General features: G+C 38.3%; 3 protein-coding genes across 4 annotated transcripts; 2 read left to right on the forward strand and 1 right to left on the reverse strand.

The window, feature by feature from the left end:
• Window positions 1-316: 316 nt before the first annotated feature.
• On the forward strand, window positions 317-2,446 carry LOC123864140 (gastrula zinc finger protein XlCGF57.1-like). The gene is made up of 3 exons (XM_045904412.1): window positions 317-757; window positions 831-1,476; window positions 2,174-2,446. Exons 1-3 carry the CDS (start codon window positions 382-384, stop codon window positions 2,433-2,435), a joined length of 1,284 nt encoding a protein of 427 aa, XP_045760368.1. The 5' UTR covers window positions 317-381; the 3' UTR covers window positions 2,436-2,446.
• On the reverse strand, window positions 2,442-27,031 carry LOC123864119 (ATP-dependent helicase brm). 2 transcript variants are annotated; one of them, XM_045904361.1, is made up of 29 exons: window positions 26,274-27,031; window positions 21,646-22,166; window positions 21,215-21,361; window positions 20,793-20,952; window positions 20,190-20,273; window positions 19,548-19,648; window positions 18,867-19,005; window positions 14,039-14,228; window positions 13,561-13,699; window positions 12,981-13,155; window positions 12,336-12,443; window positions 11,827-11,944; window positions 11,271-11,409; window positions 11,102-11,183; window positions 10,790-10,947; window positions 10,082-10,259; window positions 9,751-9,993; window positions 9,188-9,354; window positions 8,671-8,859; window positions 8,233-8,391; window positions 7,808-7,979; window positions 7,081-7,190; window positions 6,634-6,754; window positions 6,111-6,296; window positions 5,272-5,468; window positions 4,916-5,041; window positions 4,351-4,477; window positions 3,797-3,995; window positions 2,442-3,282 (listed from the first exon to the last, which is right to left on the reverse strand). In XM_045904361.1, exons 1-29 carry the CDS (start codon window positions 26,742-26,744, stop codon window positions 3,143-3,145), a joined length of 5,046 nt encoding a protein of 1,681 aa, XP_045760317.1. In that variant the 5' UTR covers window positions 26,745-27,031; the 3' UTR covers window positions 2,442-3,142. The 2 variants fall into 2 exon arrangements, with proteins under 2 accessions (XP_045760317.1, XP_045760316.1); XM_045904360.1 differs by having other exon boundaries at window positions 4,351-4,483.
• On the forward strand, window positions 22,668-25,680 carry LOC123864138 (carboxypeptidase O-like). Its single transcript, XM_045904410.1, has 6 exons — window positions 22,668-22,796; window positions 23,044-23,419; window positions 23,577-23,694; window positions 24,263-24,456; window positions 24,991-25,075; window positions 25,369-25,680. Exons 2-6 carry the CDS (start codon window positions 23,273-23,275, stop codon window positions 25,638-25,640), a joined length of 816 nt encoding a protein of 271 aa, XP_045760366.1. The 5' UTR covers window positions 22,668-22,796; window positions 23,044-23,272; the 3' UTR covers window positions 25,641-25,680.
• Window positions 27,032-27,792: the final 761 nt, after the last annotated feature.

A 27,792-nucleotide genomic window follows, 5' to 3' on the forward strand; every position in this document is an offset into this window, starting at 1 on the left:
GTTCTCTATTGCTGAATATTATATTCATCAGATCTTCACCAAATTAAAATGGGACCACCTCTGAAGTATGATCTACCAAACAAAAAAGAATCATCAAAATCGGTTCTTAGTTGGCAGAGTAATCGCGTACCTACCTAACAAATATTTAAAAATATAAAAAAACAGTCGAATTGAGGATGTCAATGGTGATAACAATACCAAACAGGTAGCGGATTACTGGTCTGTGATGTAAACTGTAACATGACAGTAAAAGCCTTATATCCAGGGCCGTTAAATAAATTTAAAAAAAAATTGACAGTTGAAATTGAATGGTGGTTCTTGATCTTGAATTGGGCTGAATGTGTTTATACATTACAATCGCTAAAGTGATAATACTGTATCATGGATTATACATTTGAAAATACAATGTCTGGTCCTGAAACTGTACGAACGAATATTTGCAGGATTTGTTTAAGAAAAGTGGCGAAAACGACATATTTGTATTCAAAAGATATTTTGGATAGGCTACATTCATGTTTTCAACTAACTTTATCTTACAAAAAATATTTACCTTCAGTAATTTGTGATGACTGTATACAAGAGTTGAATATTGCTTATAATTTTCGTCAAAAATGTGTTACTATTGAAGAGCGCTATTCTATCCTGTTACAAATAACTGATAATAATTTAGACAATGATACTGTCGAATCTGTAGATATCAAGGAAGATATCTCTGAAAAAGTAGAGTTTGAAAACAGTAATGAAAACAAAGTGCTAGGTAATATTCTGATTTGTTACTTTATCAAAATTATCATAGCATACAAAAGTTTGTCAAAATATTTCTATTTCAGAAAAAGCTGAGTTATTTGAAACTAATAATGGTGATAAAGTTAGTTTTCTATGTACACTCTGTAATAAGACACTCAAAAGCGAAGCATCATTGGTCAAGCATAATGTGTCTATGCATCAGAAGAGAAACCACTTGGGTAAAGTGACTGGTTTCGGACCTGAACGTCGCTATCATTGTACCAAGTGTTCCTATTGCACCCCTCACAGCCAGACCTTAGTGAATCATATGAGAAGACACAATGGGGACCGTCCTTATTGTTGTCCCTGTGGCAAAACCTTCACACAAGTGTCAAGCTTGAATGCACATAGAAAGACACATAGTAATACAACATATTTCACTTGTACTGTGTGCGGTAAACAATTTAAACATGCCTTTACACTAAAGAAGCACCTCAATGTGCACGGGGCTGGAAAGTTTGTATGTGATATTTGTAATAAGCCATTAAAGTCCAGACAGTCTCTACAGGATCACATGTATCGTCATTATAATATTCGCAATTACAATTGTGAGGACTGTGGAGATATATTTGTTACACATTCCGAACTGCTGAACCACAAAAAGAAGCATGGTATCATAAAGAAAGTAGAGTGCCACCTCTGTGGATATAAAACACACACAAAGAAGATATTAATCATTCACTTAAAAAGGTATGACCCATAGAATTTATGACAGTAAACTTATGCCAGAGTTACCCTTTTCATTTTTGGTGAATAAATCCCACTACCCACCGCTTGACTTTATATCACCAATAATAATTTAACCAACTACATATTGTGTGGTAGTGGCAATTTTCTTGTATAAAACTCATATTCGAATTATCTCCATGGAGATTTGCAATGAGGATAGTGGGACCCACCAAACATGTCCATTGGTAGAGAACCACATGTTGTGAAATTTTTAATGAGATAATATTTGTATGCCTTTTAGTTATTTTATAGTGTGTGCATAACAAGTAGTCCACTCTGAACTGAAGGTGTGTAAATGCATAAAAAATTAGTTCTCATGTGCCATTTTAAGTTTGTGTCAAATATCATATGAAAAGTATGATTTTAGACATTTTAAAGGTGAACCTAACTTTTAAAATGACAGTTGAATAGAGTGGCGCGCGCGTGAGAAGTTATTTTGTACGGCCTATAACTGTGTGTACTAAAACAAACCTAACTGGGGCATTTAATGCTGTCTATGATCTGCACAAACTGCCATGGTGCAACAGCTTTAAATTGGACTTGTTTTATGATCACTGTATGAACTATGAGGCATCATTAAAGCCCTGGATTTGTAATTTATGACTTGTGCTTTAATGCCATTTGGATATTCTAAAATTTTGGTATTTTTTCATTACAGACATACTGGAGATAAATCTTTTAAATGTAGTCAGTGCCAAGTTTCCTTCTGTACTAATGGCGACCTGACGCGCCATGGACGCGTGCACACTCGGGATAAGCCATATTCTTGTCCAACCTGCGCTCAAAAATTTGCACATAGCACAAGTCTCAACAAACATATGAATACTGTACATGGCATCAAGTTCAGGTGGGCAGATATCAAAGGAAAACAGTCACTAAATGAAAAAAATCACTTAAGTTTCCTTATGAGTGGGGAATAAAATTTATTAATTATTTAAGTTTTTTATTTACTACACATACACCTAATACACATAAGTCAATGTCTATTGTTAAAACCCCTTAAAATTGTTGTAACACCAACATATCATTATCATAATACTATAATTGTTATTCAAATAATTTCATTAATATGTCAAGTACATCTGAAATAGTCATTTTAAATTGCAATATCATCAAATTTATATAATTATTATCATATTTTATTTATTTATTAAATTAATTAGAAAAAGATTGATTCATCATGAAAATTCTAACCTAATTTTATTGGGAAAATGTGCACCTTACCATAAACAACAAAAAGTATATACGAGAAATGTTACTTCATATTGTATAAGCTTATTACATTCGTAATAACACTATTTCAATCTTTAACCTGATTCTGATTAAACTAATTAATAAAGGCTAATACAGTTTACCATCATGTTGGAGTCATCAGTTTAGATTAAATAAATTGGAATACTAGTATTGTAATATCTGTCATATAATATCAAACTTGTAGCTTATTTTGGTTGAATAATAAGAACTGCACTGGTTCAAATTCTGGAAATATGTTAATGGTGAATAAGAAAATCATACTTTCAACCACAATAATGAAAGAAAATCTCCAAAAATAGTCATAACGTTTAAATATGGGACAAAGTGCATTGAGCCGTAAATTAAATATAGTTTATAAACTACTTATATTAAACTAATCTTCTTCAAAGTATTCATCGTCAGAGACGTATTTGCGTTGTTTTCGTTTTCTGGAAGGTGTGCTCTTGTTCTTATTCTTCAATTTGATTTTCATTTTAACTGAACGATTTGACTCCCCATCTGAATCGTCTTCTTCTGAAACAACAAAAACGGAAAACCAGTGATATGTATAATGGTGAATTGAAAAGAATTTTAAAGTGTACAATAAAGTTTAAGTTGATTCATCATCAAAAATCAATATAAAATTATTTTATGATTATTTCAAGACTAAGAAGGTACTGCTGGTTTAGAAAGCAAGTTCTATTGAGAAGGGCCTGCAAGAATTTGAATTGGCTATAAAGTTATTTCTATTATTAGGGCGCTTAGTTAGAACATTCAATTTTAATTTCCATTTCATAAAATATGTATACTAGAATTACGTCATTGAAGATACAAAATCCGCTATGTAATTTTTTAGAATTTTCGTTTTTCGTTAAGGTGCGTGTGTATGCAGAAATCCGTTCTTACAGTTAAGCGTGTGTGCTGGTTTAGGCAGAAATAAAATTTTTAGCTATGTGATTTTGAAAGTACCTAAAGTCAATTTTTCAACAAATTTAAGTTTAATAGTCATGCGCAACGATGATTTTCAATGATATATTTTATGACTAACCTTTATTATTATCATTCACATTCACATTATCATCAGATTCATCAGAGTTCTGTCCGTTCTCGTAGCGCCGCCTGATCTCGATGAAAACATTTCGCAGCCGCACCGAGTCCTCGTAGATCAGGGAAGCTTCTTCATTGTAGGTTTGTGCGTTCGCACACAGCGTGAAGAAATCGCGCTCCATATCGGAAATATCCATGTACTGGAAACAACCGAACATTTTATACAAGCAGGAGCCACGGCATATTGCGGCAAAGTGGCTCGACGCGTTTTCTGGTGTCATCATCATCATTGTCAACCAACCGATTGACGTCAAGTCTGAACTCATTCTCAAGCAAAATAGCCTAAAACAAACACTGAATACAAACTTGAACTCATTCCCAACTAAAACAGGCTAAAATTGAGTCTAAAGTTTGTGATTTCAATCCAAACGTTACAATTACAGTAAATTTTCAAGTTTCAGCAACTTTCATTAAGTTTTTGCTCCTCCTGTAAATTTTTTCACATACAATTACACCGTTTTGTTCGCAAATACATAATATAATTAGTTAAAATACCTTCCCATCTTCAATTCTGTTCATAATTTTTTTAATGTCTAGTGGTTTCTTGATAACGTCGTAGTAGTCGGGGAGTTCGCGACGCGACGGCAGCTTCATGAATGGCTCCGACAAGACACGCCCGTTTCTATGCCAAAAATAAAAACAGACGAATAAATAATATATTGAAGAAACACTTATATGGAAATAATTTTAATCATATACCTATAACTCTATCTACGGAGAGAAGTTTGTATAGGGCGCTCTCTGTAACGTAATCTCATACAAATATCAAAGACAAAAAGTCAAACCATTTTGAGTGATCAACCTATTACAATTACAATTACAAACGATTTTTCGAATGTTTTTTGAAAACAGAACCTGCGACGTTAATCTAATAGAACAGTACGGAAAACATAGATTTGTTTGTAATTGGTTGGTCACTCAAAATGGTTAACGCCTACTGACTTTTTTGTCTTTGTCATTTGTATGGAATTACGTAACAGAGAGAGTCCTACACTAATTACTCTCCGTGGATAGAGTATAGTTGGGAATAAGTAAAAGAAAGTTAGGAAAAGGAACTTACTCATCAGAATAATCTACAACTTTCTTCATAATGTTCTTTAGGCGTTTTTTAAGCATATTGATTTCTGTTTTGCTTTTCTTTTTCGAGGAACAGGGCACTTCTTCTTCATCAGAATCCTCTTGACGTCTGCGAAATAAACAAAAGAAATAGATAAACTTGAACCCAAAAATCTCAAAGGCTAAACTTTTAAACTTTATGGGATGGAGAAAAAGACCCAATGTCAGCCTCCTCTTTTCTCTTGGTTTGGTAATACTCTGTGAAGTAGAAAATAATATTCATATGTGTATTATAATACTACCCAGCGTGTGCTACTACGCTAAAATTACAAAATAATTACTACTCTGTCGGTGACTTACCGTCGCTTACGCCCTTTCTTCCTCTTCTTATCGAGCACCTCATCATCATCGTCTTCTTCTTCCTCCTCCTCGAACTCCTCGTCAATGGCCTTGAGCCACTCCTTCTCCGTCAGAGAGTCAGTGTAGTCAACTTCTTTGCGCTGCCGGGATCCACGGCCGAGGGTTTCGTCTTCGTCCAGGTAGTTCCAGCCTTGGCCCTAAATAATAGGATGGTGACGATAGTGATCGGCGACATTATGTTATAGCAATATTAGCTGATGCCCGCGATTTAGCTTGTTAAAATCACGTGGGGACGCTTTGATTTTTCGAGATAAAAAATAGCGTATGCCACCCTACAGGTCTTAACCTATAACCATGCAAGAATCTCGTCGATCTGTTGCTCCGTTACGGCGTGATTGAAGGACACACCAATAAATTAACAAACAAACCACTTTCCCATTAATATGGGTCGTGATAGGTACCGTAGAAAAAGTATAACTGACATAGCTCGACTGACTGTCGCGCGTATGCGTCTCCATCTCTTCGGAACAAGCGATTATCTCCTTGATCAAATCGTTGTCCAGGAGTTCGTTTTTCAGTAAAAAGGAAAACTCAAGTTTATAGTATTTCGCATTTGAAATCAAACCAACTTTTGATTTGACTATATTTATAATAAGTTATGATAAATATAAATTAATTTTATTAAGGGGTTTTTGCCTCTTCTGAAATACATCAAATTTGAGCTGTGCCCTTTTTACTGAAGGCACGGAATTGATCCGTTCGAGGGCAGGATTGCGATCTTCAGCTACGAAGGAAAACTGGAGAAAGAGAGAGAGATGGAGAAGGAGAGATCAGGTTACCTTGTTGCAGACGACCTCGTCGTCGTTCTTGACGAGCCAATCAGGCAGTTCGGACTCATCGATGAGGCGCGTCTGCGTCTCCGACTTCTTGCGCTCGATGTCCATCTGCTTGAACAGCTCCATCTCTTCTTCGGAGCGCGCGATCATCTCGTTGATCAAATCGTCGTCCGGGAGCTCGTTTTCCTCCTGTTTAGGATAATTGGATGCCTTAGTTCTGAAAGTCACTAAATCCGTTTTCCTTGTCTTGAGATAATGGTCATTTAAATGTCAAATAATTTTTTTTAAAGAAATGTCTGTACAAAAAAAATTGAAAAATAAACCAATAACAAGAAGAAGAAGAAGAAGAAGAAGAAGAAAAAGAAGAAGAAGGAGAAGAAGAGGAAGATGAGGGGGGGAGGAGGAAGGAGGAAGGAGGAAGGGAAAGGGGAAGGAGGAGTAGGAGTAGTAGGAGGAGGAGTAGTAGTAGTAATCACGTAAGTAGTAAGTATATTACGTTCGTAATTTAACTCAATTTGTCACTTACCTCTTCGTCATCCCCATCCTGATGTAAGATACTCTGCAGGAACTGTTGTCGTTCTGTGCCCGTAGATTTCTGGTCGAACATACCGGCTTGAATTACTTTCTCGTCCATGTTTAGTTTGTACCTAGACAAGAAAAATTAAGTTAAGTAACGACAAGACAAGAGGCAAAGTTGCATATTAATAGTATCATTGCATAGTCTCATGTATATGTGGCTATGTCTGATATACAGATTCTCTAAACTCTATCTATGCAGAGCTCAAACTACTGGACGTATCGGGCTGATATTTGGCATGGAGATAGCTATTATAATGTAGAAGGATATAAGGATTTTTGAAAATTCAACCACTAAGGGGTGAGGAGAGGGGAAGTAAGTAAAATAGGGGTTTGGGATTTGTGTAGTCCACGCGGATGAAGTCGCGGCCATGAGCTAGTACTGGATAAGTCTTACCTCGCAGCAGCCAAGATCCTTTCTTCCACAGAGTTGACAGTCATCAGTCGTAGCACGCGCACTTCGTTGCGCTGTCCGATACGATGCGCTCGGTCCTGGGCTTGGAGATCCTATAACGAGAAATCTTAATAGTGAATTGCGTAAAAATATCTCCGCCAATTACAGCGCGCATCCGTCCGCTATTGGTGGTTAACTATGCGCCACGTTATGTACGCGCGAATTAGGAGCGAGATAGCACAAGTCCTGATGATTTGTGTTTAAAATCTTAACGTCAAGCAATAATGTCTGTATTTCATTGGTGTACATTCGGCTTTATTCGGTGTTAGGTGCGCTTTTCTGTGCAAACGATTTTGCCGATGTAACTTATAGAGTACATAGTACTACTGTGCTGAGTACCTAGCTACTGAGAGGCGGATTAGGTCTGCTGTTCTGGCTTGATGCGGTTTCCAGTCAGTGGACAGCAGGAAGATGAAGTAGTCGGAGCCCGTCTCGTTGAACTTCTTCAGCAGCTCGCCGCGGCCCCGGCCTTCACTCGCACTAAGGGTACTGACCTGGTGCGGATTCCAGTCGGAGTCGAAGATGATGACGGTGTCCGCGCTCTGCAGGTTGAGGCCGAGCCCGCCCGCGCGCGTGGACAGCAGGAAGATGAAGTAGTCGGAGCCCGTCTCGTTAACTTCTTCAGCAGCTCGCCGCGGCCCCGGCCTTCACTCGCACTAAGGGTACTGACCTGGTGCGGATTCCAGTCGGAGTCGAAGATGATGACGGTGTCCGCGCTCTGCAGGTTGAGGCCGAGCCCGCCCGCGCGCGTGGACAGCAGGAAGATGAAGTAGTCGGAGCCCGTCTCGTTGAACTTCTTCAGCAGCTCGCCGCGGTCCTCGGCCTTCGTCATTCCGTCCAATCTGAGACAACGTGCCCGAAATAAAAGCAATCAGCCAGCACACCTAACTAACACTGCCATCTTCAAAAACGAATTTTCATGATTATATATTTTTTGTTTGATACCTACCTACTCAATAATATGTCTCATTAAAATTTCATAAACTTGATTTAGTAGCGTATATAATGCTTTCAAGCCCAGTCATTAAAATAACTTTTCTCTTTTGAAATCCTATAATTTTTTTAATACAAAACTACTTTGTACTTAGTACTCACCTTAAGTACTGGAAACATCTCCAAGAGAAATAGTCCTCTATGATGGTCATACACTGGGTCATTTGACAGAACATCAGTACTCTGTGCCCAGCCTTCTTCAACTTGGGCAGAATACGGTCCAACAGTTCAAACTTTCCAGAAGCTCGATATAGATCAGGTCTGAAAAAAGTTTTAAAACATTCAGTTCTAAACAAAAATTTAAAAACAATTTTTTTTATTATTTGTTTGATATTTTTTTTATTTCTACCAATTTATAATAGTGAAAAGAAAAAAGATGAAAGTGGACAGAGAATCACTGATCGCAGAACTTCTGGATCTGTGCTGGAACATGAAGGGAAAGACATGCAGAGCTTGCACAGCTGGACAAAGGTGTTCATGAGCACCTTGGCTTCACCCTTCCTTATACTAGCCTTCTCAATGCAAGAGGGAAATCCTTACCCGCTAACCACTCCACTGCCTGTACCGAGATGGTCGCAGAACTTCTCTTCGATGTGCTGGAACATGAAGGGGTGGTTGCAGAGCTTGCGCAGCTGGACGATGGTGTTCATGAGCGCCTTCGCTCCACCTTTCCCTTTGTTGCCCTTCTCCGAACCGTCCGTGAGCAGCACTCCCTTCGATTGCATGTGTCTGTAATTTAAAAATATTATCATGAGGATACCTAAATTCTCCTTCTACCCTCCTAAATGATTTCTAAAGAATAACGTCCAGATGTGTTTTAAAGTTGAAGCTGTGGGATTAATAAAAAAAAACATTAATTTTGTGGGTAGGTTGCGGAATTGCAATCAATCTTGCGGATAATTTCTGTGCTTATAATAAAGATTTAATATAAAATAGCGCAATTTGTATCCGTTTTTGGTGGCAGCGGAACTGCGCTTGATTCACCTCCAAACCTCACTACATATTTATACACAAAAAATGCTTATTTGAAAAGAGTATAATGCCAGTAGCGACTAACTTGTATAGTACTCGCTGCAGGCCACTCATGTCGCACTTTATGATGTACTCCACTTTGTCGGGCAGCTGGCTCTCCACCTCCTTCTTGAGCCGCCGCAGCAGGAACGGACGCAGCACTTTGTGCAGACGACGGATGATCAGGATCGTTTCTTCCTCGTTTAGTTCCACCTAGGAATAAAAGGTATATCAAATTTTGTAACATTGCTGAAGTGGTTTGATAAGATAAGAAGAACAGAGAATAATTGGTCGTATTTAAAGTAGCGGCTAATAAATAGTAATTCAAATATCAAGTACGATGAGGAAGGAGCTGGAGAAGACGGGCCCAGATACGGTGGGATGAATGGGTGGGACAAGTAGAGGAGATGGATGGAGGTGAGGGGTGATTGGGTAGATGAGCGGAGAGGTGGGGGAAGATGTTGGGGGAGGTATGGAAGATGAGGCAGTTGACAGGTGGTGGGTGGAGATGGACAAAGGTCGGAAGGAGATGGGGTAGATGTGGGGGGGCAGCGCAATATAGTGCGTGCTGAGCTAGCTTGCAGTGGTGGTTCGTTCTGTTATAATTACCTTTTCGCCTGTAGTTGCGAAAGGCGCGTTGAACCACTGTTCGAAGGTCGAGCAGCTCTTGAATATCGAAGGTAGCAAGAAGTTGAGCAGCGCCCACAGCTCGGGCAGCTTGTTCTGCAGCGGCGTGCCGGTGAGCAGCAGGCGGTGCGGCGCGATGTAGTGCGTGTTGAGCACCTGCGTCAGCTTGCAGTGGTGGTTCTTCATGCGGTGGCCCTCGTCGATTATCATGTACTTCCATTGCACCTGCCAAATGACACCATCATTAGTATTATAGATAATTATTTAAAAAAATAATTAATTAGTACCCATCACCACTGCTCGACTCGCTCACCTTGGCCAGCACACCCTTGTCCTTGATGACGTACTCGTAGGTGGTGAGCAGCACGTTGAACTTGGTGGAGCGCATCTGCGTCTGCACGAGGCGGCGCGACGCCGGCGAGCCCTTGTACGGCACCACCTGCACCGTCGGCGCCCACTTCTCGAACTCGAGCACCCAGTTCGATAAAGTACTACAAGTTTAAAAAATCACGTACTGAGCAACGCAATCCTTTCCTTGCGGAGGAGGTACCATTGGTGACATACAAGGTATATTCAAGGATTTATTATGTTGGAGGTTTGCATATGTTTTTTTATGAGGGTAAATTGCTTTTATAGTAAGTGGGGTAGTTTGACATCTATAGTGTGACGATCGCAATCCTTCGGAATCGCTGGCACTCTTTCAATATTGCCCTATGACACTGTCGCAGCAAAAATACCGTAAATTCAGCCAATTTTTGCTATTGACCAAAATGCAGTCGCAGCAAGAATACTATTTTAGCCAAGTATTAACATGCTTTTTTATTTTAATTAATAATAATTTGAAATGGTTATTAAACTTAAAACTAACAGAGGACAATGGATGGATTTTACATATTTTTGAAGACACTCTAATAATTTTATTTTTGACAAAGGCAACATCCCCATTAATGTTGATCGGTCGACTGGCGCGGTCGAAAATGCCATTTGTATGGCACAGCATCATTTAATCACCATGACTTACCTCAATGGTACAATAATAAGAAATGGTCCGTTGACTTTTTTCTTCTCCATCAGATAGGTGACCAATGCAATAGTTTGGATGGTTTTGCCGAGACCCATTTCGTCTGCCAAAATTCCGTTTAGGTTGTTGTTGAAGAGAGACACCAGCCATTCTAGACCCTATAAACAAAAACTTATTAAGTCAACGTGAATTTAAATAAATCATTAAGATGTTCAGTAAAATCTTTCTAAAGAAAACAACATTAGTTATATTTATTTATTTAGTTATTAAAATACCATTTTAAACTTACCTTTGTAAAAATAGTCTACATACCTTAATCTGGTACTCTTTCAGCTTGCCATTCACCAAGATGCTGGCTTGCTCAGTGACAGATTCGTGGACCGTGTGAGCAATACTAAAAAAAAAATATATTTGAAAGAGATCACAATATTATCTTGTATTTGCATAAATTGATTAAATTGTGATGCTGATGATATCCTACCTGTAATATGTTTGTTCTTCAGTTTTGTATTCATCATCTTCGACCTTCGCCTTCTTGATCATATCGCGCGCCTTCTCCTCTTCCGTCTTTTCTCTGTCACTCTTCTCGTCTCTGTGCCTTTCCCTTCTCTCTCTCCTTTCTGTTATGAACAATAACACGTTAATAATATAACACGTTATTCAATCGTTGGATTAAAAATTTGGAATTAAACCTCCTTTTTTAGTATTATAATATCAATATATTTCCTATTGGTATTAATTATATTGTCCGAAAATCTCTAAACGATATCAAATTGACAGTTGACATACTTTTCACATTGATACTAGCGGAAAAGGATAGCATTATAGTCTAATCGAGACCTGTCTTTTAAGTTAAGTAGAGAGATTTGCGTACAACCAAACAGGCACTATTGTTGATACACTTGACATTAATTTTTCAATTAAGTAATCTATTAACAGTTGGAATTACTAGGATATAAATACTGGTTTTTTACATACAAAGTCTCGCGGTTTAAGTATTTATGCTCTAGCTATTCCTATTAGTGTATTATAATTACCATCATCTTGGCTGTCGTCTCCAGAATCGTCGGAGTCAGATAACACCTCCCATCCTGGATGGGTTTCCATCCAGTCTTTAAACTGCGAGAGCAACGGGGCTTCTTCTCCTCTTAATATCTACAAATCAAAGTGGTCACCATAAAACTAGTCTCTTATCTGCATATTTGGAATTGAATAGAGCGTACTTTGACTTTACTCAGACTTAAGACACTGTTAAAACGAGATAGCGTTAAATGGCAGTCTTGTTAGTGTGGTAGTTTACGTACTAGTACGATTTCCATCATCCGATTTCTCTCCGTCATTCGTCAGTCTCCAATTCGGAGGAAATATTCGAGCCGCAGTAGCCTAACTTCGCTAATGCCTTCGTATTACTTCAGATTCGAATCGGTCCGATTTTTACGAATTCGGATCTGATGAGTGCGTAATCGCTTTTACTGTTAAGTGTAAACTAACAATGAAACCAAGATAGAAGTTAAATATTAAAAAAAACTAGCTTTAGATATCATACCTCTCCTGTTTTAGGATCCATGACGCTAACTCGAGAGTCTGAAGTTTGAGAGCTGTCATCCAGAGCGTCGATCTCGCCACCTTCTAGCACCTTCTTCTTCCGAGATTTCTGTTAAATTAAAATTACCTATTAAACTATTATTGATATTAAAATTGCCTATTAAACTATTATTGATATTAAAATTACCTATTAAACTATTATTGATATTAAAATTGCCTATTAAACTATTATTGATATTAAAATTACCTATTAAACTATTATTGATATTAAAATTGCCTATTAAACTATTATTGATATTAAAATTACGACAGAATCATGTTCCTTCAAATTGTTTTAAAGGGGTTTGATGAAAAACTGCCATACTCCTTCCAGGTTAGCCCGCTTCCATCTTAGACTGCATCACTTACTACCAGGTGAGATTGCAATCAAGGGCTAACTTGTATTCGTATAAAATGAAATAAAAATCGATCTTAGTCACCTAATATTATGAAATTTCTTATAAACATGAACATTGAATAAAGAGCATTTAATTTTTCAAAAACACCAAAAATTGATTCTATGAAGAATGTATTTATTAAATGTGGCAAATTATTTTGACGATGCAAAAGCAGTGTAAAAGTTTATTAGAATAAAAATATTTGTTACCCTCTTCCTCCGCTCTTCTTCTTGCTGCTTCTTGCGTTGCTCCTGCTTGTGCTGCTTCACCATCTCCGTGAGACTGGCGATGTACTCGTCCGTCTGCGACAGAAGGAACGCCAGTCGCTTGTCTTTCTTCTGATCGATCAGCTTTCTGTAGCCCTCTTCATCCTCCGCCATCAAACTAAAAAAAAAAATAACAATATTATTGATCGTTCATCCACGTGGCGGTCTTTAAATGCAACCACTATACGCAATCCACAAAGAGAATGTAATATAGGGCTTTCTTTGTTACGTTCTCACAAATGACAAAGACAAAAAAGTCAGTGGGCGTTAACCACTTTGAGTGATCAACCAATCACAAACGAGCCTATATTTTCAGTATTAACTTGTTTCCGTAGATACAGTATAGATGAGGCTATACGAACTCTGTCAAGAGAATTTGCTACAGAACACTACAAGGTCTAAGATACCAGCTGTTACAACTGGGTCCCCAGGCATATCACCAGATCAAGGAAAATCTTCACAAACCACAGTGTGCTAATTGTTGACTGGTTGCGATGGTACTTAAGTCAGCATGTCAACATACCGTCTCATACGTTCCTTTTCAATGCGCTCTTGTTCCTTCTTCTGTTCGCGCTCGGCGTTGGCGTGGTGGTTCATGATGGCTTTGTTCATGCGCGACAGCTTCGCGACGTTGTTGCGATGGTACTCTTTGAAGTCCTTTGCTGGAAACAACAATTTTATTTTAGGAAAAAAATTGAAAAAATCCCTATATTTTTTTAAAGTTCACAATACATTGCAAATAAAACATCTGACTGACGCTAGAGGTCAATGAAAGTTCCGTAAATAGGTTCCTAGAAGTCAATGCTGCGTCGTAAGCGGGGCGTTGACCCGAGTTTTACACGCCATACAATGCGGGTTTGAAAAATACTAAATCATTAATGCTACCAAAATAAGGCAAATGGCAAATCCAATAAGGATTGCGTTAAGGTAGTATAAATAATAACGCTAAATTTTTGTTAGCGTTCTGGTTACACCCTGTATAAACACTTGTAAGTATTTACCATGTTGCAGTACAGTCTGCAGGAACTCTTGGTGCTTCTGCCTGCGCTTCCTCTCAGCTTCCAGCTTCTGTTGCTTCTCAAGCTTCTCCGTGGCGCGCGCTTCCCGCAGACCTTGCCTCTTCGTGCGCTTGTACGCTTTGATGTTCACCGCCGTCTCCAGCGTTGTGTCACGACGAATTTGACCCAATATCTAATCAAAATATACTTTTTTTATATTATGGCCTTCAAATGTTTATACAGTGCATACAACTATTTGGTCACTCGCCCTGCGGCTCGACGATAAGATTTAAACACAAGAGCAACAAAGAATTGTGCTATCTCGCTCATAATTCGCTAGTACAAAACATACCAATAGCAGACGGACGCACGCTATGATTGGCAGAGATATTTTGGCGCCATTCAAAAATAAGATTTCTGCACAGGTATAACGACGTAAGTCGTAACCTATATGAGTAACTAGTGTTTTGCTCGGTGCGCGAGCTGCTAAAGCAGCTCTCGTGACGTGGTTAGGTTTATGAGTTGTGTTAAACCGATTTTTTTTATTAAGATACACAAATTACCCCGAAAACCCCATAAAACGACACCTATATATTGAGGTTAATAAAGTAGGGTGCGTGGGTGCGCGGACCACTAAAGTGGTCCACGAGCATGCAGAGTTTGTTCCACCGAGTAGACCTTCGGACCCTGATCATCTTTTGCCAAGAAACCACTCTTCCATCTTTTATAGCCTCCGAGATAGACACCGACGAAATTTGTACGGCGGCCATCTTGTTTTTCCAAAATTTTCCACTTTTTCTATTAATTATTTAATACATTCTTCAAAGATTGCGAGTTTCAACGAAATCGGTTGGAAAACAAAAGAGTTGCAAAAATCATATAGGCCGCCATCTTGTTTTTCTGAAATGTCATAATTTTTCCCTACTCATATCGCGCACCAAAACATATCTCCCCTACATTATCGTATCGTTATCCGTCTCTTTCTAGGAGAATGAGACATTCATAATCGCCATACAAAATGTATGGAAAAATAAATTCCGCCATTTTGATTTTTTTTTCTATTCATCGAGTAGACCTTCGGATCCTAATCATCTCTTGCCAAGAAACCTCACTTCCATCTTTTATACCCTCCGAGCTGGACACCGGCGAAATATGTATGGCGGCCATCTTTTCTTCGCCATTTTGAATTTTTTTTCAGCTTTTTGGCAATTGGATGACGTCATGAATGACATTTGCTCGAGCACCCCCCACCTATCTTCAATACCTTAAGCGGGCCCTTCACCCGTCTCCGATATCCTCAATCATCAGCTCTCTCCATAATTTTGGCTTACTAAGTTTTTATTTTCTATACGACACTATGAGTGGAAAAAAAATTTTTCATACAAAATTTTACAGGAGTTTCTTAGTTGAAAATCTCGAAAATCTCCCCAAAAGTGGCAACACCGGTTGCATATCTCGATACTGCCAGCCGAGATACACAATCGAGTCATACATATTGACTTTCCAAAATGTTGCCAACTGCCTCAAAAACGTGATCAAAATTTCGAAAAATTAAAAAAAATACAAAATGGCCGCCAACTCGTTTCACAGAAAGATTTTACACGGTTTCATAATTTTCCTATTAACTACAGGATATACCGCTCCCGATGACGTTTCAATCTTTCCTCTCGCTTGCACCCAGGCGACCCGATCGCCCCTAAAAAAGACCATGTCGAAAATCACCTTTTCTTTGATAAATTCCAGTGTTGCCAGTCTCTGGCGACAAAAATACCGAAATGTCATTTGTACAAGTAAAACACATAATCGCTCATACTGGGATTTTGCGAAAAGTGCGTATTTCGATTTTTTACAGTTTCCCGAAAATCTCGAAATTTCCCGAAAAATGGGGTAATTTTTTTCCTCCAATCTATACCTCAAGCCTATGCGTATAATCGCTTCATAGAAACTGAATCGCTCCGATGTTGCCAACTTTGAGATATTTAACTATTAAAATTGCGTTTTTTCGTACCTCGAACAAAACGGCCGCCATGACAGCCGCCATCTTGAATTTTTAAAAACCACTCCCGTTCTGTCAAAATACAGGATAATCGTGGGAGAAACCAAGAAAAATAATTATCCTCGATTACCCCGTTTCGGATCTGTGGCGCCGCGGTTCGGGGTCGAAAAATGAAAATTTTGAAAACGCTACGGCTCGGCCGCCATCTTGTTTTTCCAATTTTTTCCACATTTTCTATTAACCGTTTGCTACTTTCCTAAATAGTTGCGAGTTTAAACAAAATCGGTTGGAAAACAAAAGAGCTGCAAAAATCACGTCAGCCGCCATCTTGTTTTTCCGAAATGTCATAATTTTTCCCCAGTTATCTCCCTCACCCAAACACATCTCCCCTACATCATTATATCATTTTCCTTCTCTTTCTAGGAGAACAATTATGTCAATGAGTCAGTGAGTGAGTGGTAATCGAGCTATATATAGTATAATAACTAGTGTTTTGCTCGGTGCGCGAGCTGCTAAAGCAGCTCACGTGACGTGGTTATGTTAACTTTATTATATTTAACCAAATTTATTTATTAAAGATACACAATTCACCACAAAAACCCACAAAACGACACCCATATCAATTTTTTTCTTAAAAAGTGCATGTCCGCCATCTTGGATTTCAAAATAAATGTCGTTATCAAAATCAGCACGCCGGAAAACTCTGAAAACGACATCCATATCATTTTTTGTAAAAACGGGGTAGTTGAGGTTAATAAAGTAGGGTGCGTGGGTGCGCGGACCACTAAAGTGGTCCGCGAGCATGCAGAGTTTGTTCCACCGAGTAGACCTTCGGATCCTGATCATCTTTTGCCGAGAAACCAGTCTTCCATCTTTTATACCCTCCGAGATAGACACCGACGAAGTTTGTGTCGCGGCCATCTTGTTTTTCCAAATTTTTCCACTATTTCCATTAATCGTTTACTACTTTCTTCCAAGATTGCGAGTTTCAACGAAATCGGTCGAAAAACAATAGAGTTGCAAAAATCATATAGGCCGCCATCTTGTTTTTCTGAAATATCATAATTTTGCCCTACTCATATCGCGCATCCGAACATATCTCCCATACATCAATGTATCGTTTTCTGTCTCTTTCTAGGAGAATGAGGCATTCAATATTCGCCATACAAAATGTATGGAAAAAAAAATCCGCCATTTTGGATTTTTTTTCTATTCATCGAGTAGACCTTCGGATCCTGATCATCTCTTGCCAAGAAACCTCACTTCCATCTTTTATACCCTCCGAGCTGGACACCAGCGAAATTTGTATGGCGGCCATCTTTTCTTCGCCATTTTGAATTTTTTTTCAGCTTTTTGGCAATTGGATGACGTCATGAATGACATTTGCTCGAGCACCCCCCACCTATCTTCAATACCTTAAGCGGGCCCTCCACCCGTCTCCGAAACCCTCAATCATCAGCTCTCTCCATAATTTTGGCTTACTAACTTTTTGTTTTCTATACGACACCATCAGTAAAAAAAAAAATTTTCATACAAAATTTTACAGGAGTTTCTTAGTTGAAAATCTCGAAAATCTCCCCAAAACTGGCAACACCGGTTGCATATCTCGATACTGCCAGCCGAGATACACAATCGATTCATACATACTGACTTTCCAAAATGTTGCCAACTGCCTCAAAAACGTGATCAAAATTTCGAAAAATTCAAAAAATTACAAAATGGCCGCCAACTCGTTTTGCAGAAATAAATTACATCGTTGTACAACTTTTCCAATAACTACAGGATATACCGCTCCCGATGACGTTTCAATCTCTCCTCTCGCTCACACCCACGCGAAACGATCGCCCCTAAAAAAAGACCACGTCGAAAATCATTTTTTCTTTGATAAATTCCAGTGTTGCCAGTCTTCGGCGACAAAAATACCCAAATGTCATTTGTATGATCAAAACACATAATCGGTCATACTCGAATTTTGCGAAAAGTCCGTATTTCGATTTTTTTCAATTTCCTGAAAATCTTGAAATTTCCCCAAAAAATGGGGTAATTTCTTTCCTCCAATCTATACCTCGAGCCTATACGTACAATCGCTTCATAGAAGCCGAATCGCTCCGATGTTGCCAACTTTGAGATATTTAACTTTTAAAATTGCGTTTTTTCGTACCTCTAACATAATGGCCGCCACGACAGCCGCCATCTTGAATTTTTAAAAACCACTCCCATTCCGTCAAAATTCAGGATAATCATAGACGAAACCAGAAAAAAATAATTATTATCGATTACCCCGTCTCGGATCTGTGGCGCCGCGGTTCGGGGTCGAAAAATCAAAATTTTGAAAACGCTACGGTTCGGCCGCCATCTTGTTTTTTCAATTTTTTCGACATTTCCCATTAATCGTTTACTATTTTCTTCAAAGATTGCAAAATTCAACGAAATCGGTTGGAAAACAACGGAGCTGCAAAAATCACGTCGGCCGCCATCTTGTTTTTCCGAAAAGTCATAATTTTTCCCCAGAGGATTCCCGAATCCGAACACATCTCCCCTACATCACTATATCATTTTCCTTCTCTTTCTAGGAGAACAATTATGTCAATGAGTGAGTCAGTCAGTGGTAATTGAGCTATATATAGTATAATAGTGCTGTACTCAAATTCTTAACAGGAAGTAATTCCAACATAAGACAGTCACATAAGACATGGCAAATAGCAGAGGCAAATTCTCGAGTTCAATGTGGCACAGAGAAAGCTTGCATGCTGATTACAGAGGGTAACAAAGGTTCCCATGGGACTTTTAAATTATACACAGTTGAAGGGCAAATGTAAAATACAATCATTATACCTCAGCACGCAATTGCTTCTGGAAATTGAGAACCCGAAGGGCTCGCAATTCAATTTGTGCTTGTAACCGAAGATCGTCCGATATGTTGGCCGGCAAGTTGGATAACACTTCCATTCTGTGAGCGATACGCGCCGCTATCCTGTTGGACAAAATAGTACATTACCTGTTAATAAATTAATAGAAAGAGAGAAAAAACGTTTCTTGTTTGAAAGTTGTGCCACATATTATCACCAGTTGTGAAATGAGTGTCAGTTGTATATGGTATCTGGGAACCCACCTGCTCAATTATTATTATCCCAAGAAATCCTTTACCCTTATGTGTTTAATGAAAAGGGGTCACGACCGTCAACAATGACAAATACGGAGCATGGAGATCAGTCAATCTAATAAAAACTGTTAACATAAAAATTTTGCAGTACAGAGATAGCTTGCACCCCACGATGCATAGGCTACTTTTTACCCCAGAAAATCAAAAAGATCCCACAGGATTTTTGACTGCCCGTCTGTAGGAGTTTTAAAGCCCATGTTTTGGCCCAAATTAGGTATATAGTCACAGAGACAAAGATAGGCTCCTTTTTATCTATGAAAATCCAACAGTTCCCACAGGATTTAAAGAACCTAGGCTAGGAATCTAGAAGATGTAGGCACCATTTAATTTCTTCATAAAAAGAAAATACTTGCCTGTTTTCCCTTTCGTTTAATATTTGTAGGGGATCGATGCCAACTGGTTTCGGTATAGCTGTGATGCGATTTTGCTTTGCTCCAGGAGTTGGTACACCGGGCTGAAAACAAAGTATTTTTAACATCTTCTCATGTCGGTTCGTCAGATTTAAGGATCCTGACTCCTTCGAGATATCACTTCCATTTCGATGTAGCTAAAGCTAAAGCTTTCGTAAATAACTAATCAGTGAAGTTGATCAAAAGAATTAACTAAAACGTTTATTGTTTAACATCATCAGCATGTGGTTTAGCTAGACACCTATTTTATTTTATTTTTGCAAATTAGGTTTTATTTATTTACACCAACGAGTTGCATACAATTATGACTATAAAATATACAAATTCACTGCAGTAGGTATGGTTGTCCATACAGGTGCACTTATGAAAGAAAATAACCTATCATACACTAACATAACATAATACAATTTTAATAATATTATTAAATCTTATTAAAATTATATTAAATATTATTATTATTTTCAATATGAATACATTATCTAGTATATATTTCCTATCATAAATAAATAACAGATGAGAGTATATATTTCTAATACTGTATCATATAATGTAAAAATACCACCATAATATGTCAAAATGGAATACCTGTTGAGATGTAGGAGGGCCTACGTTAGGACCGGGTGGTCTCAGCGGCGCCGGACCTCGAAGTGGTGGCGCTCCTCCCATTGGCTGTCAAACAATTTTCACTAGATTTATGAAAATCTTTTTTGACAAAAAAGTATAAACTGTCATAATTCTTAAGAAAAAAGCTGGTCAAGTGCGAGTCGGGCCTCGCTCTTTAGGGCTCCGTACATAATTATGAATATCATATTTTGGTTGTATGAAATATTAATTCTTTTCCGACCTAGAACATTGCAATAAACCGTGAAAGAAAAATCCGAATTTACGTTTGTTTTTGTCACAGCTTACAATCTATTTTATAAATCGTTGGTTTCTGTATTTGTTGTTTAAATACATAATATGGTACATAATACACAGTAACTCGTTTAGTTTTTGAGACATCCCCTTTCACAAAAATGGTTTAAAATTGACAACTTTGTCCATTTCCTTATTTTTAAGATGAAAAAATATATACGTATTCTACTCAATGAGCTCTAAACAATGATACTCCACATGCTAGGGTAAGAAAAAAAAAGTTTTTTTCGGCTCCTTTTTCATATGTGGGTTATAGTTGGTATTCTGTGGTACCGGGTTGACCAGCGGCGGCGTGGGCTGCGTGGGCGGCGCCATCTGGCCGGTCATGGGCAGCGGCGTGGGCGGGGCGCCGCCGCCGCCGCGCGCCGCGTCGCCGCCCGCCGCGCCCTTGCCGCCCGCCAGCCCCGCGCCCTGCCCGCCCGCCTGCGCCTGCCTGGACACACATATCGCTACACTAAACTATTATCCCTTATTAATTAAAACAAGTTATTTTAATTATTTTTAAAACACCCCGAAACACCATTTTACCAGTGTTTGGTATGTTCTAAACGAAACAAAAATACACTGTCACATAATAATGAAATGAGTAGGTACAACCTTAGAGCTTTCATATAACATTTTCATATAAGTGGACCCAGGGTTCATACTAAAAATAACCATGGTCCTTCCTTATCTCTCTGCCACTTTTAACTTACCCTTGGCTATAGGGCGAGGGCGGCTGTGCGGGCGGCGTGGGGCACTCGGGCGGGGTGTCTCCGGTTCGCTTCCCGGCCGCCATCATAGCTATTTGTTGCGTAATCGGCTGGTTACAAGCCAGCTTCCGATATGCCGCTATTTGGGCTCTGAAACAAATAAAAAAATTATAATCATAAAAATCTAAATAATTGAATAAAATTATATTAAAAGTTCGACTTAATTGTTATTATTTAAATATATAAAAGGAAAAGCTGACTGACTGATCTATCAACGCACGGTTCTGCTATTATTACATAAATATCCGCTAAAAAAAGATATACTTTTGAAAATTCAACCCCTAAGGGGATAAAATAGGTATTTGAAATTTGTGTGGTCCACGCGGACGAAGTCGCGGACATAAGCTAGTTGTTTAGATAAAATGGTTACTTACTTTAATTGACTCAGTTGGTTGTTGGAGAAGAGCCCCTTATTGGGATCTTGTGGGTTGGAGCGCGCGCGGATGGCCAACAGTTGCGAGTATCGCGGGTCCTCTTGCAAGCCCTTCTCCTCCATGGAGTCGATAGCCCGCTGCAACGCGTTGAGATTGTCAGGGCCCGATGCGGCGAGCGAACCCTGCATCGGTGACGAAGAAGGCGCTCCATTGGCCGACGTGGAGGGCGGCGGCGCGGAGCCGTGCGGAGGCGTCTGCGCCGCGGGCGGCTGCTGCGGCGCGCCCGGTGGCGCCTGGCTGGCGGGCGCGCCGCCGGGGGCAGTGGGCGCGCCTCCGGGCGTAGGCGCAGCATGAGAATAGCCCGCTTGCGACGCCATCATGCTGTGATGCGGAGGCATAGGTGGCATTCCTTGTGGATGTACTCCGTGTGGCGGTGGGCCACCTAGTGGCAGAGGAGGCCCCGGCGGCCCTTGTGGTCCATTACCTGGCGGCGGAGGGCCGCTGCCCATTGTCATTGGACCCTGCAACCAATCATTATAACAAATGTTTACTTTTCCATATTTCATTTCTTAAACCATATTCGTCTACAGAATAAAAAGCCCACTGTGCGAAGGCGCAGTTGATCAGCTAGTATGAAATAACTAAGTAAGGGCCAGAATAGGTATATGTAGTCTATTTATTCTGGTCGAGGGGTCTGCATATGACATCAGCCTGGTTTAAGGAGAAGGATTGATGATTACTTTATTAAATCAATATGATCACCATTTTTTGCGCCGTTTCCTTTTAAGAAGTTCTGTCCTGATCTCCAAAACTATTCATCAGATTTTTACTAAAAAATGGAACCAAGCTGACAATTAATTGTTACAAACAAAGAACTGTTTTACATTTGGTTCCTATTTCACAAAGCTATGGGAGTAACAACAACAAAAGTTTTTTTAATACAGAAATTGTCCAGTTAAAGTTTTTTCATGAATGAATTTAGATTGATAAGTACTAGTTTGTTCAAATCATAGCCATATTGATTTTAATCAATAAAATGAATAAAATATTGAGAACACTATTTATCATGATTTTTCTTCCATTTAGTAAAAGTGATTATGTTCTTTACAAAATAACAGCATTTAATCCTCGTGAAAGAGCTTTATTATACAGTATGCAATCAAAAATATCTTCTGTAATTTTTTTGAATGGTGTAACAAATGAAGCTGCTATTCCTATGAATGTGATTGTAAATAAAGAAATATATCAATTGTTTGAAGGCAGTATGCAATCTTTGAATATACAGTGTGATCGGGTGTCACAAATTAAATCGTTTGTATTCTTCAGAACAGTCCACAGTCAATTTATTTTTGTTAATATATGTATTCTACCAAATATGTAACAAAATTTATATTGCAGAGAACAATTATTATTATCATACCAAAAACATAGCACCGTATCAACCGCTAATATATATGATACTTTTTATGACTGGGATGAAATATTAAAATGGATTGAAAGGAAAATAAATAAAAAGTTCAAAAAGGTTGTTGTCGCAAAAACATATGAAAAAAGAGACATATTTTTTTTGAAAGTTATAAAGAATAGAAAAAATCCTATAGTTTTTATAGTAGGAGGGGAAGAAGGAATGGACTGGATATCTTCAGCTGTTATATTGAATTTATTGAATGATTTATTAGAAAATGTTGTTGAACTAAAATTGCTTATAGCTAACTTTAATTTTTATTTTATGCCAATTTTAAATCCAGATGGCTTTGATTACAGCAAGAAACAGGTTGGTAAAAAAAAAAAAAAAAATAAGTGCTTAATAAGTAAATTATATTGCTCAGATATTAAGACCCAAGATTATGTTGTGAAGGACAAAAATTGTCTGAAATAGGATGAGCATTTGTCAAATTCAAAAAATAAAATTAATTAGACCATAATTTCAGGATAGGTTTTGGTCAAAAAATAGACGGAAGCTGGACACTGAAACAAGGTGTGAAAACAAAAATGAGCCTATTGGAGTCACCATTGCTCGGAATTGGTTTTATCAAAAGATACTGAAGAGTGAGATAAATCTTTTAAGACCCTACTTACTTAATTCAATATTATCGTTCTTACTTAAATGTTTTAGACATATAAACTTTTTTATTTGCGCAAGGTGGAGCGCGCCTGACCGGAAGGCATCTGTCTATTCACTCTTCTTTTTAAGGTAGCAATAGAATAGAATAGATTTTTATTCAGGTAAACTTTTACAAGTGCTTTTAAATCGTCAAATAATTTACCACTGGTTCGGAATGCCGTTCCTACCGAGAAGAACCAGCAAGAAACTCAGCAATCGCTCTTTTCAATTGTTCAATTTACAATGATATTCCATACAATACAAGCAATTACAGCCCCGCGCATTGCTGGAGCGAGTCAATATCTCAATAGCCACTCCATATTCTAGAAGTGCATATTAGAAACCAAGAAGCAAATGGCTTCATATTTATATTTTAAATATTATGCTTACTTTTAAACATTTGCTGACTTTATAATACTGTGAATTCTCATTTCTTGCATTGAATGAATCGTAAGTGTAGTAAATAATTGGCCTCAGTTTCAATAATAATACTTGAATTGAATTGAATTTTAGGGGTAGGTGAAGAATGTAACTCTGTTTACATCGGACATAGACCTATCTCAGAAGAAGAAAATCAAGGTTTGTCATATGTTCTGAACAACTTGGCTCTGAGCATAATAGCGTTTATCAATGTAAGAGGTTTTGGGCGGTACATAGCAGTGCCATATGCAGATGTGTCAGCCAAAACCAACAATCATAATATTGTAGTAAGTAACTAAGTACAGACAATAACTACTGTCATTTTTAAAATTTCTAGTGAAACTAGATAATAACTACTGTCATTTTTAAAATTTCTAGTGAAACTAGATAATGCCCCTGACTCCGTCCGCGTTGATTTGGGTTTTTAAGAATCCTTTGCTTTTCCGGGATAAATCGTAGCCATCCATCCCCGGGATGTAAGCTAAGTCTGTACCAAATTTCATCAAAATTGGTACAGTGGTTGAGCCGTGAAAACGCATTTATAATATTAGGATGGATTATACAAGCTCAAAATATACAATTGTTGATTGAATTGTATTGCTCAGTTGAAACAAGTTAACTATACTAAATAATATTATAAAGAGGTATTTGTTAGTTTGTATGTAGATTATACATATAGATATGGAACTAATGTTCAGATTCTGAAATTTCTTTCACTGTTAGCTACATTATCTCTGAGTGCTATAGGTTATAAATAAATGTTTAATTGTGTTACTTTATATAGGGAACAATATTATTATGTGTTTTTAACATTTTTTTAGATGGAAATCCTGAAAGCTACTAGTTATAAAATGAGAACAAAGCATAATATAACCTTCGACATTGGACCAACTTCAAATTATTTTTGTAAGTTTGAATGTAGCAGAATCACATTGATATTGAATTGGTAATCTAATTATCAAATTGAATTACATATTATGTACCCTGGCTATATTAACTGAGGCCAAGTTTCTAATTCATAGACTAATTATAATTTATAGACTAGCGCTTGGCTGCAATTAGACCTGCTGGCAAGTTATGATGCAGCGTAAGATGGAGCATGCTTGCATATAAAATGCCTATTCACTCTTGACTTGAAGGTACTAAATATTAAGACATACCTACTATTAATTTAAATATAATTGCACACAACTTTTTAGACAATTTTACTGGTAATATGGCAGACTGGGTGAAGAAAAAACTCAATACACCATTAGTGTATACTGTTTACTTGGAAGACATTTTCAACATCCTGCCACATCCCAAAAACATTAAATTCATAAGCAAGCAATTTTACACTATCTTAAATGAGTCATTACTTGTCACTAAAGATATTTATGGACCTTTATTTAATGATGTAATTAAAACAGCAATTAATTTCTTGTTATTTAATACAATTTTTGTATCACAATTATTATTGTTGTGTAATTGAGATCAAATATTCTAGGAGAAATCCAATTCTTGCAGAAATATAGATGTGTTTAATTTATTTTTTAATAATATGATTTACTTATTTGATAAAATCTCATACTTTGATCTTTATAGTAAGTACTTTACAAGAAATGTTATCAGTAAGTAATGGGTAGTTTGAAGGATAATGTATCATTTTTAATTTTCATTGGTTCAGCTTTAAGCAAATAACTATAAACTACAAGCAGACACTTTCTCACTTAGTTTTGTATGACACTGTATAATAATTATGTACTACCCAATGGAACTTTTGACTTTGGTTTGGGCAAAAAACCCACCTATGGCATCTGCCAAAACGGGTTAAGTTTTTCCAGCTGAAGGTTTCTTGTAAGCACCATAATTGAATGAACTGTTCTGAATGCTTGAGAGCGCAATGGATGAGGCAACTCGCAGGACTCAGCCGTCACACTATGTAGTGCCTGCTTCGAAACAAATCATTATTTCATTCTATTTATTTTTAGCCAATCTTTAACTGAATTTGTCAGGGTTATTTAACTTTGGCTTCACCTGAAAATTGTGGTGAGAGTATGCAATATAGAAGAAAATAGCACCTTGTATTTTAATAATCAAAGACCTCATATTCTAATGTTCTTACCTGATTAGGTGGCATATGTCCAATTTGATGCTGCATGTATCCATGAGGAGGCCCCTGGACAGGCATGTTTGGATGTTGCGGATTGTTAGGCATATTAGAATGACCATTTGGGCCACCAGGCCCTTGATGTGATCCTGGTGTACTCATAGGATGTCCTGGTGGGCCAGGCATGTGTGGTCCGACCATGTGCGGCGACATTTGATGTCCAGATGGCGGAATTCCAGGATGTTGTTGCGGCCCACCATTGGTATTAGTGGCCATTGAATGAGGCGGCCCTGAAGGTGCCATATGATTTTGCATCGGTGGTTGTGCAGTACTTGGAGGATGTGCAGGTGGTGGCCCATTAACGTGTTGTTGATTGTAAGGACTATGCGGGGACTGCGGCGGTGCTGGACTCTGCGTCGGCGGCCCCATGGGACTGGGAGCTTGTGGTGGCGGCATAGGGCTGCTCTGTGGAGATGGGCTTGCCATCTTGATTATAAGTTAGAACATATCAAACACTGATAAAGTCAGAAAACTGATAGACTCGGGTTTATGGCGGATCGAATCGCGTCACTATGTATTGAAAAGTATCACAAATTCTACAACATATTTGTAACGAATCATTTATGAATTGAACGTCACTGATATTAATTCCAAATGTTATTCAACAGTTTTAACACCACCTTAGCAGGATTTTTACCATTATACAGTGTCTTCAGCCACCAGCTACAAATTCACCAAATAGCCTCGATCACAGAAATTCACGGAAACTCACAGTCACAGAAAATAATTGGAATAGAATATTACTTACCAAACTTTTTTTTTTTCTCTCTTGTCTGGCTTTACAAAGATAAGCCAATGTCAAGTTTGTAGTTATTTGTAACAAGTTAGTTAAACTATACAAGTATGAACCCCGTCTGTGCCGGCGCTCGCCGGCATACGCACGGCACCCCCTTAGAGCGCTTTCCAGTCAGTTTTAACAAAAAAAAAAAACACTCCAAAAAGGCAGAGCACGCCCGCCAGCAACACCAACACAGACGAAGTCTCCTTACCAAACTTACTAGGTATTCTTTATGTGATTCTTTGGTAAAACGAAACGTAGTGAACGTACTCTTTGCTCTTTGGTAATTTGGCTCAACATAGAGATGAGTGATTACTCTTTGGTTGGCCCATGCCAGTACCATGGCCCATCCATGGCCCATGGCAGCGCAGTCTCTTGCAAGCGCTTCATGCTTGTGGCAAACAACAAGAGCGAGCATCGGCAAACACCACCAATCGCCTGCCAGTCGGACCGCTTCAAAGGGTCGCAATGGCAAGCTGCTACCTAAAATTAAAAATAAATAATTGTTTGTTAACTATTACGAATCGCCGGTTTTGACTTGCAACCAAATATAATCCTACTCTATGAATACAACCACTCGACCTCTACCACCCACCTCCATCTCACCCTCCTCCGTCGCGGGCACAATACTAATGATTCTAAAATTGCAATGGCATATTTTTGGCATTTTCAGGCATAGTTTTCCGGAGCCAAGCA

The sequence above is a fragment of the Maniola jurtina genome, chromosome 4, assembly GCF_905333055.1.
Source record: "Maniola jurtina chromosome 4, ilManJurt1.1, whole genome shotgun sequence".
Lineage (NCBI taxonomy): Eukaryota > Metazoa > Arthropoda > Insecta > Lepidoptera > Nymphalidae > Maniola > Maniola jurtina.